This window comes from Salmo trutta, chromosome 8, assembly GCF_901001165.1.
Source record: "Salmo trutta chromosome 8, fSalTru1.1, whole genome shotgun sequence".
NCBI lineage: Eukaryota > Metazoa > Chordata > Actinopteri > Salmoniformes > Salmonidae > Salmo > Salmo trutta.
This window is the reverse complement of record NC_042964.1, coordinates 30,610,510-30,629,487: the sequence shown is the minus strand read 5'-3', so window position 1 is coordinate 30,629,487 and position 18,978 is coordinate 30,610,510. Positions and strand designations below refer to the sequence as shown.

The 18,978-nt window shown below is 44.4% G+C and overlaps 1 protein-coding gene across 5 annotated transcripts in view; it reads left to right on the top strand.

Annotated features, from left to right (window-relative positions):
* The window catches only part of LOC115198649 (cadherin EGF LAG seven-pass G-type receptor 1), a 126,932-nt gene extending 108,541 nt beyond the window's left edge, over positions 1-18,391 (top strand). For 2 of the 5 annotated variants that reach the window (XM_029760759.1, XM_029760756.1), the window contains 19 exons: positions 819-913; positions 3,039-3,248; positions 4,061-4,244; positions 4,465-4,614; positions 7,421-7,607; positions 8,176-8,343; positions 8,489-8,615; positions 8,788-8,988; positions 11,203-11,377; positions 12,287-12,399; positions 12,744-12,823; positions 13,158-13,284; positions 13,643-13,768; positions 13,926-14,062; positions 15,227-15,333; positions 15,507-15,671; positions 15,957-16,241; positions 16,419-16,728; positions 17,168-18,391. In XM_029760759.1, the coding sequence (XP_029616619.1) occupies positions 819-913; positions 3,039-3,248; positions 4,061-4,244; positions 4,465-4,614; positions 7,421-7,607; positions 8,176-8,343; positions 8,489-8,615; positions 8,788-8,988; positions 11,203-11,377; positions 12,287-12,399; positions 12,744-12,823; positions 13,158-13,284; positions 13,643-13,768; positions 13,926-14,062; positions 15,227-15,333; positions 15,507-15,671; positions 15,957-16,241; positions 16,419-16,728; positions 17,168-17,192 (2,972 nt within the window). In that variant the 3' untranslated portion in view covers positions 17,193-18,391. The remainder of the gene's footprint in view (positions 1-818; positions 914-3,038; positions 3,249-4,060; positions 4,245-4,464; positions 4,615-7,420; positions 7,608-8,175; positions 8,344-8,488; positions 8,616-8,787; positions 8,989-11,202; positions 11,378-12,286; positions 12,400-12,743; positions 12,824-13,157; positions 13,285-13,642; positions 13,769-13,925; positions 14,063-15,226; positions 15,334-15,506; positions 15,672-15,956; positions 16,242-16,418; positions 16,729-17,167) is intronic. The other 3 variants (XM_029760757.1, XM_029760760.1, XM_029760758.1) reach the window with 3 other exon arrangements.
* The last annotated feature ends 587 nt before the right edge of the window (positions 18,392-18,978 follow it).

The window sequence follows — 18,978 nt, the reverse complement described above, 5'->3', positions numbered from 1 at the left end:
GGGTGGAGAATGGAGGTTATGTACTGTGGAGTCCCTTAGTTCAAGGCCTTCTGCTGTTCCTAACACTTCTTTCTTGTCGAGGGAACTCATTAACGCAGCACATTAACGAGGCCATCTCATTGGTCTATCAGGGCCTTTTGAGATTTGTCGTTGGCCAATGGTGTTAATGAAACTCTGTCTCTGGAGGGCAGCAGCCAGAGATAGAGACAAACACAAGGTATTGTGAAGAAGACTTGGCAGCGTCTGCTTGCAGACACATTCATAATACTGCAGAACCGTTTGTGTGTGTGTGTGTGTGTGTGTGTGTGTGTGTGTGTGTGTGTGTGTGTGTGCACACGCGTGTGCGTGCGTGGGTTGGGTCTCCTGCTCCACATAGAGCCTTAGCAGTAGAGACAATATGGGCAGGGCCAAGACGTAACATCACTGACCTGCTCCCATTAAACCACAGTAACCTCCCTAGTTACCCCCTTAGTTACTCTTGTCACCACGGAAACCCTTTGTTGCCCCGCAGGACTCTCTTGGGCTGTTTTTATTGGGTGACTCGCCTTGGCTCACATCAACCAACTGTCAGTTCTAACCGTAAAGTCTTTTCTCTGTTTAATGCTTGTTTGGAAGTAATGGTAATGACTTTGGCATTTAGATTGTGCTTTTAACTAATTTATTATATGAAGTAACTCCCCATTTTCACCCATGTGTAGAGAGCCACCTGGTGCTAGGAAGAGATGGTTGAACTCTTTCACACCCCAATATTCCTTTTAGTTTTTTTCTATTCTTACTGTGACTATAGCTATCATTGAACTTGTTTCTTCTAACTGTAGGAACTGCTATCCGCCACTGCAATGATGAAAAGGGCTGGCTGCCTCCTGAACTCTTCAACTGTACCACAGTCTCCTTCTCCCAGCTCATGAAGATGGTGGGCGTGCTTCTCTTATCCAGTCCAAGTTCACTCATACAGAGACCTGTTTTAACTACAGATATGCATATGGACAGCTCTTTCTTAACTTGCAAATCTCACACTGAAAGATTATACATTTGGAGTCACTTATGCGAATCTAGAGTTCAGTGGTGAAAGTAAGCCGGTGCGCCACAAAATGGAGAGAAAAAAAACCTATAGGCTATTACACCATTATTTAACATTACTGAATGTCAGCCACATGGAAAATGTGCAAATTGCTCCAAATTGCATTGTGGTTCAACGAGAGCACTTACGTTTTGCCAAAGCGGAGATAAATGGTCAAGACGTGCGAGGACAAGGCACAAATTAGTGACTGAGACCGAGCAGTGCAGAAGAGTTGGCTGAGATCAAAGTGTGCGTTAATAACAGTGGACATCCATTCGGGCTACAAGTGTAGGCCTAATGACAATCGCAGAATGTCAGTACATTACAAGTGGGGGTTTTATAACAGATGTCTCTTTCCATTCATCAAATTGTGGGTGCACAGTGCACTGTTGGGGTTTGGATGCTGGAATTATTTTGTGAGTGGATGAACGTGCGTGGGTAGCCTACAGGTGTGTCTTTTTTAAGTGATTGTTTGACAGTCAGATGAAAACATCATGACTGGTTGTGTTTATTCCACGTTAAAAGGCATAGACGGCGTGTCCATAAGGCTAGGGGAAGCTAAGCTTTCCCTAAAGTAAATTGAATGAAATTGCCAATTAAAAATCCTAATTAGCTTACTTCTGTCTATACATAAATAAATAAAATCTTTCAAAATGTGCTACTACACCAGAAAGCATGATTTGGCCTCAGAGGATCATTAGCTTTTTTTTGTTGTCGCAGTGGATTGTTTTAAATCCCATGGCCAACACTCGCATGGGCCCGCAATTGGGCAGCGCACTCGGCAAATACCAAATAGATGAATGTTGACTTGTGAACATTTTACATTTTAGTCATTTAGCAGACGCTCTTATCCAGAGCGACTTACAGTAGTGAATGCATACATTTCATACAATTTCATATTTTTTTTTCCTGTGCTGGCCCCCCGTGGGAATCGAACCCACAACCCTGGCGTTGCAAACACCATGCTCTACCAACAGAGCTAAAGCAGAGAGACGCAGCCAGGCATATCGTAATATTTAAAAATACAAACGTGGAAAACCTGTTTGGAAAGCAAATGGCTATTGCTGTAAAGAGATGACAATGAAAAGACTCCAATATGTCTTTTAGTCATTAAAATTCTCTACTTAATTGAGCGAACAGTAGCCTATCTTATTGGCACTAGCGGAGAACATCGGCCGTATCTCCGGTGAGTGTGCATATTCACTGTCTCTATCATTACGTCGATGCCACTTTTGTTGGTTTTTGGACAATCCAGGTTAGATGGACGTCATATTGTATTTGTGTCTCCCCCTTTTCATAGGCCGATTATATGGATCCGACAACGTTGTTTTTATTGAGCTGTTTTGTCAATGGCAGTAAAGTAGGCTACCCTGTCATTTTTGTCGTATTAAAACAGTTTCTGTTAATGTCTCCAGTCTTATAAAGTGTAGTAGAATTGCATGAAATGTGTTTATAGAAGGCCAACAAGAAATGCATGTGATAGGCCTATAGCTTATAGCCTTGGCCTACTCTACGCCTCTACGTGCTGCACTGAACAGTCTTTTTTGCAACCAGTGATTGAGTTATATTATTAGCCTAAATTATGACTATCCAATCTAATCATCACATTAGGAAAAGTAGGTTGTCTTACATAAGCCTGCAAATGCGAGGATGCATGGAATGCTTTCTTACAAAGGTGCATGTTTATGGTGAAAATGTGCTTCCTCAAACGCACTGCCTGTTAAAAGGTATTGCATGTTAAAAGTGATATGACAAATCTTTACTTGGCCCAGGCTACTAGGCCCACAGAGATCATATATGAAATGAATAGGTGCGTGTGCTTGGGTGTTGCGTATGGGTAAGAAATTCAATCTACTTTCACCCCTGGTTAGAATTAATCTATTAGTGCCAACCTACCACAGACAGTCCATATAGTTGTAACTGTCTCCAGTATCTGTCTGTATTCTTGACCTCCTTCTCTTCCCCTCCGTCCCTCCAGAATGAGGAGATGCATCGTAACGAGTCCAGGATGGATGGCAAGCGCTCCAAAGCGATCGTCCGCCTGCTCCACAACGCCACCAACCACACGAACAGTTACTATGGCAACGATGTGAAGACAGCGTTTCAGCTGCTGACCAGGGTCCTCCAGTACGAGAGTCAGCAGACAGGCTTCGATCTCACCGCCACGAGGGACGCAGAGTTCAACGAGGTCAGAGTTTGTTGTTTTTGAAATCTTTGAATACAACATTGCAAGTATGCTGACTGCAAACTGTCTAATTGCAATATTTGTATTTTTTATAAAGATTTGTTTTTGTATGCACAGTATTTCTCTCAGAGACCATGCACTAGTTGTCTGTTGTGTCAGACAGCAGGGCATTAGGTGCATTACCAGTGCATTATTCAGGAGTAGCCTACTGGGTGGGTTCAGTTACACTGGGAAGACTGGAGGAATACTGCCCTCCACTGGCTCTCTCCCAGTTCCACTGACAGGGGAAGCTGACCTGGCCAATGTGAATGCAGGTTGGAATTTATTTAGATGACTCATGTACTGGAGGCAGCTCTGCAAAGTGGTCACTAGCTGGCACAGCCACAACGTCCTATAATCTGATTTTAAACATAACATTAACCACACTGCTGACCCTAATGCCTGACCCTAAACTTAAATTAAGCAGGTTTTTTTTAACAATATAGACAATTTTGACTTTGCAGCTGGCCCATCTAGCGGAAACTGCTCAGTTCTCGTTGCAGGGAAAGATTCAGGACAATAAACGTCAACCTGCAATATGAACTCTAATCTACAAAAATCTGAGCTATTTTATATCTCCACATTTTATTATGGCATTTCTCTTTAGGTTGTGAATGTTTTAGGTCACCTATCTTATATAGGCCTACGTGAGCAGGTAACGTCTGCTACTCCAGGACTTAAAATGAATTAGACAGAAGAGACAGAGTTTGAGCTGTGCCCATATTCAAAGCGACTTACTGTCAGAGCTTCCTGCTCTGTATTGTTAAACCCTTCAGAACCTGGTGAGAGCGGGCAGTGCCATCCTAGACCCTGGCACCAGAGACCACTGGGAGCAGATCCAACGCTCTGAGGGGGGTACCGCCCACCTGCTGCGCCACTTTGAGGATTACACCAACAACCTGGCACGGAACATGAGGAAGACCTACCTCATACCATTCACCATCGTCACTGACAATATGAGTGAGTGAAGACACATTTACAGACCAATGAAGAGAGGATTTCAGAGAGTCTAGGAGCAGATTCCTAACTCCCTAACACAGAATTTGAACAAATCGTCCATTGATAATTCGGCTCTGGGTAACCTGCAGTCAAGTTTTACTTCCATTCAGTGCAATTATAATATATCACCTTTATATGATAATGAGCTGGTCTTGATGTATAGTTCTTTCTCTCTCCTTAGTCATTGTTGTTGATTACCTGGACACGTCCGTCCCTGAGCAGGCCTCGCTCCCTCGCTTCCATGAGATCCAGGAGTACTACCCCAAAGACCTCACGTCCTCTGTCCATTTCCCACAGTTCAACACTAGGCCCCAGGAGGTCCCCAACAAAGGTACAGTCGTCTGCTCACACTACCACTGGACTTGGAATACTGCAAACTGTACAAACTTGTTTGGGCTGTAATCTTTCAGAACCTTTCGGATTTGTGGGTTACCTACCAATTAAACAGATCCAGTGCTTGTAGTCAAGATTACGCAGTCATGTAACCCAATCTCTTACCAAGACTCAAATTGAATTAGCCGTGATTTATATTCATATTTATTATGGATCCCCATTAGCTGCTGCCAAGGTAGCAACTACACTTCCTGGGGTCCAGCAAAATTAAGGCAGTTTTATACAATAAAAAAACCCCATTACATTACATTTCACAACAGATTTCCCAACACATTAAGTGTGTGCCCTAAGGTCACTACTCTACCACCACATATCTACAACACAAAATCCATGTGTACGTGTATGTGTGTTATCATGTGTGTGTATGCCTGTGTGTGTGTGTGTCTCGTCACGATCCCCGGTGTTCCATTATTTTATCTGTATTTTTACTGCTTGCTTGAGTTACTTGATGTGGAATAGAGTTCCATGTAGTCATGGCTCTATGTAGTACTGTGCCTCCCATAGTCTGTTCTGGGGATTGTGAAGAGACCTCTGGTGGCATGTCTTGTGGGGTATGCATTAGAGGTCGACGATTTCAAGTTTACATAACAATCGGTAATCGTCATTTTTGGACACCGATTATGGCCGATTACATTGCACTCCACGAGGAGACTGTGTGGCAGGCTGACTACCTGTTATGCGACTGCAGCAAGGAGCCAAGGTAAGGTGCTAGCTAGCATTAAACTTATCTTATAAAAAACAATCAATCTTAACGTAATCACTAGTTAACTACACATGGTTGATGATATTACTAGTTTATCTAGCTTGTCCTGCATTGCATATAATCGATGCGGTGCCCGTTAATTTATCATTGAATCACAGCCTACTTCGCCAAACGGGTGATTTAACAAGCGCATTCACGAAGTAAGCACTGTCATTGCACCAATGTGTACCTAACCATAAACATCAACGCCTTTCTTAAAATCAATACACAAGTATATATTTTTAAACGTGCATATTTAGTTAATATTGCCTGCTAACATGAATTTCTTTTAACTAGGAAAATTGTGTCACTTCTCTTGCATTCTGTGCAACAGAGTCAGGGTATATGCAGTAGTTTGGGCCGCCTGGCTCGTTGCGAACTGTGTGAAGACCATTTCTTCCTAACAAAGACAGCCAACTTCGCCAAACAAGGGATGATTTAACAAAAGCGCATTTGCGAAAAAAGCACAATCGTTGCACGAATATACCTAACCATAAACATCAATGCCTTTCTTAAAATCAATACACAGAAGTATATTTTTTTAAACCTGCATATTTAGTTAAAAGAAATTGATGTTAGTAGGCAATATTAACTAGGGAAATTGTGTCACTTCTCTTGCGTTCATTGCACGCAGAGTCAGGGTATATGCAACAGTTTGGGCCGCCTGGCTCATTGCGAACTAATTTGCCAGAATTCTACATAATTATGACATAACATTGAAGGTTGTGCAATGTAACAGCAATATTTAGACTTATGGATGCCACCCATTAGATAAAATACGGAACGGTTCCGTATTTCACTGAAAGAATAAATGTTTTGTTTCTGGATTTGACCATATTAATGACCTAAGGCTCGTATTTCTGTGTGTTATTATATTATAATTAAGTCTATGATTTGAAAGAGCAGTCTGACTGAGCGGTGGTAGGCAGCAACAGGCTCATAAGCATTCATTCAAACAGCACTTTCCTGCGTTTGCCAGCAGCTCTTCGCAATGCTTCAAGCATTGCGCTATTTATGACTTCAAGCCTATCAACTCCCGAGATTAGGCTGGCAATACTAAAGTACCTATTAGAATACCCAGTAGTCAAAGGTACATGAAATACAAATGGTATAGAGAGAAATAGTACTACAACCTAAAACTTCTTACCTGGGAATATTGAAGACTCATGTCAAAAAGAACCACCAGCTTTCATATGTTCTCATTTTCTGAGCAAGGAACTTAAACGTTTGCTTTTTACATGGCACATATTGCACTTTTTCTTTCTTCTCTAACACTTTGATTTTGCATTATTTAAACCAAATTGAACATGTTTCATTATTTATTTAAGACTAAATTGATTTTATTGATGTATTATATTAAGTTAAAATAAAAGTGTTCATTGTTCATTCAGTATTGTTGTAATTGTCATTATTAGAAATATATATATATACAAATTGGCCGATTAATCGGTATCGGTTTTCTCGGTCCTCCAATAATTGGTACCGGCGATGAAAAATCATAATCGGTCGACCTCTAGTATGCATGGGTGTCTGAGCTGTGTGCTAGTAGTTTAAACAGACAGCTCGGTCCATTTAACATGTCAATACTTCTCACAAATACAAGTAGTGATGAAGTCAATCTCTCCTCAACTTTGAGCCTCACTTTACAGAATTCAAAATGACAGTGCTTGTCTTTCGTAATTCGGTGAGTTATACATGGATGTGTAGGTTCAGAATACTTGTTGGCATGTCATGCCTACGTTTGCTAATCATACCAATGAAAAAAACATTAAAGTAGTTGGCAATATTAGTGGGTTTTGTGATGAATGAGCCAGCTGATTCAGTGAATGGTGGAGCCGAGTTTGCCTTTTTGCCCAAAATTTAATTGAAGGTGCTCCAAAGCTTTTTACTATTATCCTTTATATCATTTATCTTTGTTTTAATGCATCAGTGGGTCCCAATCTACTATGTATCAAGGACTTTAATAGGTGTTCCAACTCTCTCTCTTACTCTCACTCTCTAGTAGTCGAGCCCAGCCCCAGCATCAAGCCCTCTCAGACCGACGCCCCTGAAGAGGATCACACCCTATCCAATAAGAGACGCCGCCATGTTGAGCCCGCCGCCCCCCTGCCTGTTGCCGTGGTGATAGTGTTCAGGTCGTTGGGTCAGCTCCTTCCTGAGAGATACGACCCGGACCGTAGGAGCCTCAGGTAACCAGCACTTTTCTACATTTTACCTCACTTTACTTCAATCTTTCATAAAATCTGACATAACCAGACACTGCCTTTATCAATTTCTATGTAGCTAATCTAGCCATCATAATAAAGACATAACGTATGTCATAAATTACTCAAGCGTGGCAACTGTATTTGTGTTGGCACAAACCATTGTTTACTTTAGGTGCGATTATTGCCCTGGCATACTGTGGGTGTTTGTCTCACATATCTTTCACTGTATACATTTAGACCACTCAAAACTCTATACATGACTAAAACATATCATTACAAATGAAACATACACGTGTAAGGCGGAGTTAAATGTGGAACGGTTTGGTTGGTATGTCATAATATTTAGCGCTGTGTGTGTATATGATAGCTGCTACACTGGTACTAGAAGGGCTCAGAAAGCACTATTTGGCCAGTCGCCAAGTGGCCACAAACAGCTGAGAATGTATATTTTGGGAACTCCCTAAAAGGAGTGTTTGCGGTCATACGTGCGTAAACAGTACTTCAAAAGTTATCATGCTTGCTCATATGTATATGTGTTGTGTGTGAGCAGGCTGCCCAACCGTCCAGTGATCAACACCCCCATAGTGAGCACGTTGGTGTACAGCGAGGGTTCACCCCTCCCCTCTCCCCTTGACCCCCCCATCACACTGGAGTACACACTACTGGAGACAGAGGAGAGGACCAAACCTGTGTGTGTGTTCTGGAATCACTCCATCGCGTGAGTACTACATACGCACACGCACACACGCACACACACACATTCTTTACATGGTATTTATTATCTTTCGTGTGTGTGTGTGTGTGTGTGTGTGTGTGTGTGTGTGTGTGTGTGTGTGTGTGTGTGTGTGTGTGTGTGTGTGTAGGATTGGTGGTACGGGAGGCTGGTCATCTAAGGGATGTGAGCTGCTGAACAGGAACAACACACACATCAGCTGTCAGTGTGACCACATGAGCAGCTTCGCTGTGCTCATGGACATCTCCAAGAGAGAGGTAGGCTCATAGAGATACACTGTACATAACTCTAAATATAGTTGTCATTATATTGCTATGGGCAGGAGGGGGGGAGGTAGTTAATGTCCTCTCGAGTTTGATTATGATCTTCATTTGAGCTAGGTATATAACATGTCTCTCCCTCCTTTCTCTTCCCCTCCCCTCTCCCCAGCATGGTGACGTGTTACCCCTAAAAATTGTGACCTACACCACGGTGTCAGCCTCCCTGGTAGCCCTGCTCCTCACCTTCATCCTGCTGGCTCTACTCAGGAAGCTACGCTCTAACCTCCACAGCATCCACAGGAACCTGGTGGCCGCACTCTTCTTCTCCGAGCTCGTCTTCCTCATCGGCATCAACCAGACTGACAACCCGGTGAGAAACATTTAGCCTATGACCCCTGACCTCTTACTCTGACTTCTATGACCCTAACCCTGATGAATCGACCAGGCTGACAACCTGGTGAGATATACGGAACTAAGGAAGCCTAATTGTGACCTCTAACCATGACCCTGACCTCTAATCTCTGACCCATCAACCAGACTGAAACCCCAGGGACTGAAAACTAAGGAACCCTGATCTCTAAACTCCTGAAAATGACATTGACCATGCTTTAGCAGGGATAGTTTGGAGTGTTTAGTATGTGTGACTATGTAGATATGAATTAAAAAGATCTTGGGTGTTTGGTAGCACTCCTGATTCTTAAGCTTAAGTGCCTCTGTTCTCTCTGCTTAGAGCACAGGTGTGCTTTCCATTGTATTCACAGTTACATTTAATTCTTTAATTACCACTTCTGTAAATGATGTGGATTATGGAGTCCCCACATTTTGTTTACAAATTGAAGGGATCACCAGGGCTAACCCCAGGAATACAGCCCTGCAGCCATTTTCTCCCTGGCGTTATGGGAATTCATCGTTGTTGTTGAGCTGAGAAAAGAGTCAAGCTCTGCAACACCACTATTCGAAGTCTTAGTGTCTGTCTGCCTGCACAGGTTTCTCGTTTTGTCCAAAATCATATTGCAATGTTTAAAACACACTAACAACCCACGTTCATTATATGCACACACAAACACACCTCCCCAGTCCCCCCACATACACACTCCTCCCCAACATATACAGTATTTGTCCCATTCCTGTAGTGTGGTGGATTTTCAGGTAGGATAAGGGATAAAGCAGGGATTTCTGTTTCAGGTTCACTCCAGTTAACGGTTTCTGGTAAGTAGTTGCTATTTGTTTGCCTGTAGCCATTCAGGTACTGGTGCTGACAGGAGCTTAGAGGGATCGGTCCTACCTGAGAGTTTGTCTTTGTCTGCTCAATTTTTTGGGGGATTATACATCTGATGCTTCACTAATAGTGTTACAGCTAAGGAATTTACTGTACTGGATGGGACTAACCATTTCTCTGTTGTCTAAAAATAGATTCCCTATTTAAGGCACTCTGAGATGCCGATACTGTGTATTCGCATAGCATGTGATTCCTTTAACTTGTAAGTGCAGTATAAAGGTTTGCCTATAAGCAAGTAATCTAATAGTGTATTTTGACATACATTTTTTTTTGATGCAATTTACTCTGAAATGTGCACACACACACAGACACACTAATAGGGCTGATGTCCCTCCGGGCCTGTGATAATAGAGACATGCTGTTACTGGTGCCTAACTGTTTGAGCCTCAGGGCAGTAGACCCTGTCACAGACAGACATACAGCTCTCAGTCTGTCTCCATAGACTCTGTTACTGTTAAAATCAAATCAACTTCTTTTATATCAGAAGCTTTACAGAAACCCAGCCTAAAACCTCAAAGAGCAAGCAATGCAGAGGCAAAAGCACAGTGCTAGGCAAAACTCCCTAGAAGGCCAGGAACCTACAAAGAAACCTAGAGAGGAACCAGGCTCCGAGGGCTGGCCATTCCTCTTCTGGCTGTACTGTTACAACAGTAGTAACGATTGACACTTACTCACCCTCTGTTTTTCTGAAGTTAGAAGCCTAGCCGTGTGTGTTTGTGTTTGTGTGTCAGTGCTGTGGAATGCTGTCATCAGTCACAGCCCTGAGCCATCTTCTGTTAGATTGATGACCCTCAGCTCCGTGATCTAGCTCTAGTCCTCTCCCTCCCCTACCTGCTGGGGGATTCCCAAGAACACTGCATTCTTCCTGGAACAAGGGATGGAGGGAGATAAAGAAAAGTAGAGTGAGATGGAGGGAGGGAGAGAGAGAGAATGTACAAAACATTATGAACACCTGCTCTTTCCATGACACAGACTGACCAGGTGAATCCAGGTGAAACCTATGATCCCTTACTGATGTCACTTGTTAAATCCACTTCAATCAGTGTAGATGAAGGGGAGGAGACAGGTTAAAGAAGGACTTTTAAGCCTTGAGACAATTGAGACATGGATTGTGTATGTGTGCCGTTCAGAGAGTGAATGGGCAAGACAAAACTCTATTAAGAAGGTGTTCTTCATGTTTTTGAACCCTCAGTGTAGTGTGGCCAGTGCTGAAAAACAGAACTTGGATTAGTGGTTCTCAATGTGACTGAAATGGATGTCCCTCGTGATCTCTGACCTTGTCCCTCCGTGACTCTCTGTCTGCAGTTTGTGTGTACGGTGATCGCCATCCTGCTCCACTACTTCTACATGTGTACGTTTGCCTGGATGTTTGTGGAGGGCCTCCACATCTATCGCATGCTGACGGAGGTCAGGAACATCAACCACGGTCACATGAGGTTCTACTACGCCATGGGCTGGGGCATACCTGCAATCATCACAGGTGAGGACACACGCATGACGTATGCACACACACACACACACACACACACACACACACACTTAAACTCAGTCACCCCAATCCCAGGTAAACAAACCTAGTCACATCTATGAGTCAGAAGCCATCTTGTCTGTATTCTGGCGTACTACGACTCTTTGATCCCTGTGGGAAACCTGGAGGAGAGAGAGGGAGAAAGAGAGAGAGCAGTAGGAAAAGCCAGATAATATGAGGGAGAGAGCAGAGAGAGAGAGAGAGAGAGAGGAAGCGAGCGGAAAAAAGAGGAAGCGGTGGAAAGAGAGAGAGGGAGAGACATCCTGAAGTCCCTGTCCAGTAGTAGTCTCCAGTGCTATATGTCTCCTCCTGTCCTGTTGACGTCCTCTAGTTGATTAGACCTGTGTCTGCTGATGCCAGTCGGCCCATAATGCTATATCACCTTCCACCCTGGCACACGCACAAAGCCTGGGGAGAGAATAAAACCCTAACCCAGCCCAGCTCCTCTCTTCTCCCGTGGGTAATACCAGTAGATCTGCTTACACCGTTGTGCACTAGAGTGAGGTGTTTTATGAAGCCTCTGTGTGTATCTATGGATTTGAATGAAGGAATATACGCTGTTCCCACATGGTTTGCTTGACCTGCAACATCATTTGTGGACGAACTATGCACAGGCGTGCTAGACTTTCTCTGCTATTCTCTTCTCCCATCAATAATAGCCCGATGCATCTACTTACATAGTTTATTTGGTGGGGGTTTCTAATAGGTGCCTCTGATTTATTTTTCTCTGCACTTGAATGAAGAAAGAATCCCTGCACAGTGCAAATGTATTATTGGCCCAGTACAGGTGATGCTCATACTTTACAGTAGGCCTGTAGCTAACACAGTCTTGATATGTTTCTCTGGTTCTCCCCTCCTCAGGTCTGGCAGTGGGTCTTGACCCTCAGGGCTATGGGAACCCAGACTTCTGCTGGCTCTCTGTCCACGACACCCTCATCTGGAGCTTCGCAGGACCCATCTCTGTAGTCGTCCTGGTGAGTGCCTGAGATAAATGCTGCCTTTTTTTTAACCTGTAATAGTGATCGATTTTGACTTACTGTACACGGTTCTTTTCAATGTTACGTTCTTCTTTTTCTTTCTTTCTTTCTTTCTCTGCTCGTTCTTCTCTCCTTGCCCTTTCCGTTTATTTTTGTCCTTCCTTTGCTCTCTCTCTCTCTCTCTCTCTCTCTAATTCCTTAGTGAATGCCATGCCTGAGCCCTCTCTCTCCCAGTGATTTGCAGTGTACGTCTTGAGTGTATCTGTTGTTTACAGTAAGTGGATTACCCTGTTGTCTGCCATGGTACTAATGCTTGTCTCCATCTCGCTCCTCTCTCTCAGGTCAACATTGTCATCTTTGTACTGGCAGCTAAGGCATCCTGTGGACGCAGGCAGAGGTCCTTCGAGAAGTCTGGAGCCATGTAATTATTTTAACGCACACACACACACACACACACACACACACACACACATACGCACACGCCCTTGAGATTAAGAACATCAAAGGCCATTCTCTACATTCCATTGTTGAGCTACGCCTATGTTACATTAACCATCTATTAGTAGGACTTACGTGTGTGTGTCTGTGGATGCGCGACTGTGTGGGTGTGCATCCATGCGTGTATGTATGAGTGGGTGCATGTGTGTGTTATGTCGTGTGTGTGTGCATACATGCGGATGACTGTGTGTGTGTGTGTGTGTGTGTGTGTGTGTTATAATCCGAGTTTCTCCCTCTACCTCCCTCCCCCTACATAGTCCTGCTCTGAGGATAGCCTTCCTCCTCCTATTGCTCATCAGCGCCACCTGGCTGTTGGGCCTCATGGCAGTCAACAGTGATGTCATGACCTTCCACTACCTGTTCGCCATCTTCAGTTGTCTGCAGGTGAGGGGTCTGGGACAGGGCTCAGGGTTAAAGGTCACGGGTCAGGCTGTACAGTCATTCACGACTCTAGAGGTTAAAACTCTCAGCCTTACTGTACACCAGCCGTTACAAAATCCATTCTCTTCATTAGGCCAGGGCCTACATTCATAAAGCGTGTCAGAGTAGGCATACTTATCTTCGATCAGTTTTGCCTTTTAGATCGTAATGAATAAGATTACATTGCCGGGGGGGACCTGGTCCTAGATCGGCACTCGTACCCTGAGACAATTTACGAATGCAGGCCCTGGCCTGATATCAGTGAAGAGAATGGATTTTTTAAAAAGGCTTTCACTGACCCTCTCTCTCTGTCTCCTTACAGGGCATCTTCATCTTCTTCTTCCATGTGATCTTTAATAAAGAAGTGAGGAAGAATCTGAAGAATGTCTTTACTGGGAAGAAGGGTTCACCTGATGAGTCCAGCACGACCAGAGCATCTCTACTGACTGTAAGTATACACACGGATAAACACACACACATAAGGAGATGAACAGATGTCTTTACTGTCTAGTACTGACTGGTTTCTTTCTCCACCCCTCTCCTCCTCTCTCACTCCCTCCCTCCCTCCCTCCTTCCAACCAATCCCCCCTCGTCCCTCCCTCCAGCGGTCTCTGAACTGTAACAACACGTACACTGAGGACGGTCCTCTGTACAGGTCAGCCATTGGGGAGTCCACTGTTTCTCTGGAGAGTGCCGTCAGGTCAGCCAAAAGCCACAGCAGCTACCTCGCTTACACAGTCAGGTAACATGGTGGCTGCCGCATGGCTATGGCATAACTGTCTGTCCTGTCTCATTCTGGATCTCTCTTTTTTTCTCTGTTACTCTTTTGATCTCTGAGCCATCTCTCTCTCTCTCTCGCCACACTAACCCCAGTTACAGCCTCCACAGCATCTCTGAGCCCTCTCTCTCTATCTCTCTGTTATTTCGGGACTGTTTTTCTACCTTTCTGAATATTATTTCACACGCATGCAGGCAAAGCATGGCTCAGCTTAACACAGCAGTGTGTCAACGACAAGCACACACACACACACACTTACACAGGTCAACTAGGGCTAGACCCAGTGGGTGGGGAGTGTCTGGCTGGAGGAGGGAGGTATATACAGTACCTGGTAGAATATTCCACACACACACAGCTGGCCTCCGGCAGTTAGGCTTGTTGGGGCTGGAGCCTAGCTAACTCTTAGATCAGAAAGCATCAGACAGGTTAGCTTCAATACAGTATTGCTGTAGGCCCTCTGGCTAATGTCTCAATCTATAAGAGTTTGGAAAAGGTATTACTCTTACATTATGTTCAGGGAAAAGAGACAAAATGGGAGAAGAAATCCACTTCATCCATTGCCCAGGTGAAGTTCGTCATCATGGCCTCTCGAGTGGCCCAGCGGGCATCGCAATGCTAGAGGCGTCACTATAGACCTGGGTTTGATCCCAGGCTGTGTCGCAGCCGGCCGCAGCCGGGAGACCCATGAGGCGGTGCACTATTGGCCCAGCATCGTCCTAGTTAGAGGAGGGTTTGGCCGGCCGGGATTTCCTTGTCCCATCGTGCTCTAGCGACTCCTTGTGGTGGGCCGGACTTCGGTTGCCAGTTGTACGGTGTTTCCTCCATAAAAATGTTTCGGCTGGCTTTCGGGTTAAGCGAGCAGTGTGGCTTGGCAGGGTCGTGTTTCGGAGGACGCATGGCTCTCGACCTTCGCCTCTCCGGAGTCCGTACGGGAGTTGCAGCGATGGGACAAGACTGTAACTACCAATCGGATATCACGAAAAAGGGGTGAAAAGTAAAAAAGAAAAAAAAATAAGAAAATGAAGTTCGTCATCAGTTCTTCTGCTACTCTACAGTAAGTTCAAAGGATCCAATGTGATTACATCTAGACGTGTAACTAACCTCAGTTTGGCCTGCTCTCTGATGTAGGGGTGACTCTGGTCAGAAGCCCAGTGTGTCGTCGGTGACAGCGAAAGCAGGACACACTGACATGGACGGATCTCTGTTCCACAGGAACGGCACTAAAGGAGGAGACGGTAAGCCGCATCATGATCCGATTCGCATCATGATCCGATGGTCCTTTTTCATGAAAGAGTTGATGGAGATGGGGTGCATTCTTCACAGCAGTGAGCTGTGCATCTGTATAATGTGTTCATGTGTTGCTCTTTCTCTTTTTTTGTCTTTTGGTCTCCCTCTCTCTTTCTCTCAGACTCGGACTCGGATAGTGAGTTGTCTGTAGATGAACACAGCTCGTCCTATGCCTCGTCTCACTCTTCCGACAGCGAAGATGATGACATGGACATCAAGCCCAAGTGGAACAACGAGAGACAGCCTCAACACAGCACACCTAAAGGGACCAGCATTGCACCCAAAGGTAGCCATCCCTTTCCAATACAAAACACCCCTCAACGGTACCTATCAAAACATCCATGGTCTCACTGCTCAGAAAGCACTGCAGCTTTTTATTCATTCTTAATGACTCACTGATAAGATTACATAAGTCTGAGAATACATTATAACTGGATTATAGTGCATTATACCTCCAGACTTTCCAGTAAGTAAAGTGTGATCGACATATTTATTATTGTACTGTGGTGTGGTAGTACTACCTACAACCAAAGTACTGATTGGCTCATATTTCTTCTTCCTCTGACCCTAGTGGAAGCGGTGTCCAATCACGTGAAGCCTTACTGGCCCAAGGAGGCGACAACAGCCAGTGACAGTGAGGATCCTGGGGGTGCAGAACGGCTGAGGGTGGAGACCAAGGTGAACGTGGAGCTGCACCAGGAGAACAAACTCAACCATGTAGGAGAGAGAGGAGAGACACCCCAGGACAGGGAGACCCCCACTAGGGAGAATGGACCTCCCAGTCTACCCTCCAATGGACCCTCCAATGGGCCTCCAAGCCTACCCAACAGCACCCATCAACCTGAGCCGAAGAAGGGTGCGATATGTAGACATTCCTAATTTGGTTTATTTTTTGGGGGTTGGTTTGTTTGTTTGTTCATTCATCCAAGCATACAATATATTGGCCCTGTAACTGGGTCTTTGTCCATTTGTGAAAGTTTTTTTATTACACCTAAAACAAATCTAAAGAGATCCTGTATTCTTCCCATCTCAGGCATCCTGAAGAACAAGATCACATACCCTCCTCCCTTGACTGACAAGAACATGAAGAACCGACTGAGAGAGAAGCTGAGTGACTACAACCCTCCCACCATCTCTTCCTCCATCCCTCCGCCCATCATCCCTCCATCCAAGACCCCCTCCGTGGCCTCCAACGACGGGGTACACCCCGTATCTGTGGGCAAGAGCAACAGCGTAATCATCAAGCCGCTGATTGCCCCACGACCACAATTACCACAGAATGGAGGCGTGGCCATGAGCATGAAGGCGATAACGACCAACGGAGGCAATGAATCAGACTCAGAGTGGGTAGTCACGTGATGATGTAATTCTTGTATGTGGTGTTTTTCAATAGAGCAGAGAATGCAGCGCAACTCAGCATGAAGTGATGTATGAATCCTTTTAGCCTAAATAGTGAATGAGTGGATTTTTTTTTTATGTCAAATTGCATCTGAATGGTACTTCATTATAGACACTTTAATGACACGCATCTGTTGATCATGGAGTCTATTGATGCTGACCTGCATGTGTTAGGTGAAGTTATCACATAAGGAGGACATATTTCGCTGTTGCACATGTCTATGTGTACTGTATGAATGAAAGTTCCCATCCTACATATGAATGCTGCACGTGGTTGAACACTGTTTAGTGGTGTTAGCCTACATCCCTACCTGCACACATCTAACCCAGCATGTCTCCCCTCCCTCTATCCTTCCCTCCATTCCCTTTTCTCTCCCGGAACAGCGGCAGTAATGAAACTTCCATCTGACCCAGCAGGAAAACCAGAGTCTCTCTGCCCTTATGAGAGGAGAAAATATGATCTCTCACTGAAGTAGAGGAGAGAAGGAGGAGAATAAAGGAACAAGAGAAGAAAGGACAATGAAAGGAAAAGAGAGGAGAAAACAAGAGAGTAATGGAGAAAAGAGAGGCGAGAAAAGGAAAGGTATAAAGAAAAAGAGAGCAGGTATCATGCCCATGTGCAATGGAGAAGTGACCTCTCGTCCTTCACCTCTCACCCTCTTAACCTCTTAAGGAGAGCAGTATTACTGCAGAGCCATGCATGCCGGACTAAAGTAAAGACAAGAAAAGGGAATGTATGTGTCAGACTAAACCAAGTAAAGGATGGGGTCCTACCTACTGGACTAATGGAACCTCCTGTGCCAAACCACATTTTTGAAATCCTTGAAGAAAGACTCCATCCCCCAGAATGAGTGACTCACGTTGGTCGATCAGAGACTCTTAAGAGCCTCGGGACTGATACAGATATGGATGTACGACCACTGTGTGCCGGTACAGTCAGAAGTCTTTCTCTGGACTACAACTAAGACTACAAATCCTATGGAGACCTACAGGAAGCTCAGGAGAAACTCAGAGACTTACCAACTGCCCTGTTCCTCCAAGCTAATCATAGAAAGAGGAGCATAGCCTTTCACCCAATGCTTTTAGAGTGTAATTAATATGTAGATATTTCCCCCCAACAAATCTATATTTTGTATTTGAATTGTGTCGTCATAGATGAGACAAAACGACATATTTGTAAATTGAAAAGAAAATGCTTTTGTAAACTCAACAATTCTAGAAATCATTTCTCTTTGTGGCTCAGACTAGCAAACCTGTGCCTTATCATTGTGCAAACCATGCCCATCAGGCACTCCAGGAGTGCTCCCCCCCAAAAAAAATGTTGAACACAGGTCAACACAGGTCACCCATTATTCTGCTTACCAAAGTAGATCAAGAACCACTGCAGTACATATACGGTATGGAGTCTCTAATGTCAAGCTAACCACTACATAAGTAATGCCTTTATAACACTTCCTATCATGTGGCACTGTACAAAATGTTTTTTTTTTTTGTATGATCAAAGACACTGGAATCGTTTTGTAACACATGTATATTTATTTTTATGGTTTCAAGACACTGGAAAAAATTATTGTAACTGTAAAATTAAAGATGAGACGTTGAATTTTTTTTATGCCTTGTGTGAATTCTGACATCCCACCCGCACATTATGAAAAGTTTAAATAATACCCTTAAGGAGGGAGATAAAACTGAAATGAGGATAACTGTGTACGAGGTAATGGAGGAAAAAAAAGAGATGTACTTTGAATGGTATTTTTCCTTAAAAGGTAGTGTAGCTATGTCTTAAATGACTCCCTGTATATCCTTACACTGTCCAAGGAATGTAATGTCTCTTTACACGCCTTGAGACTGTCCTGTGCTGTGCCAGGCACAACTGGGAGTTTGTGTGTGTGTATGTCTGGCTGGCTGATGGACTGTCTGACTTGCCTGCTGTGGGGTCCAAAGTCCAGACAGTGACTGAGGTCCAGGGCTAATCCTTTATGAAACAATGGTGCCTACTGGTCCTTGTGTGTGTGTGTGTGTGTGTGTGTGTGTGTGTGTGTGTGTGTGTGTGTGTGTGTGTGTGTGTGTGTGTGTGTGTGTGTGTGTGTGTGTTTAACCCCAGACATCACACACACCCTACAGAACATGCTCACTGTACCAGGCTTTCACCCTGAGAGACAGTCACAAACTCTCACACACATTTTATTATCCAC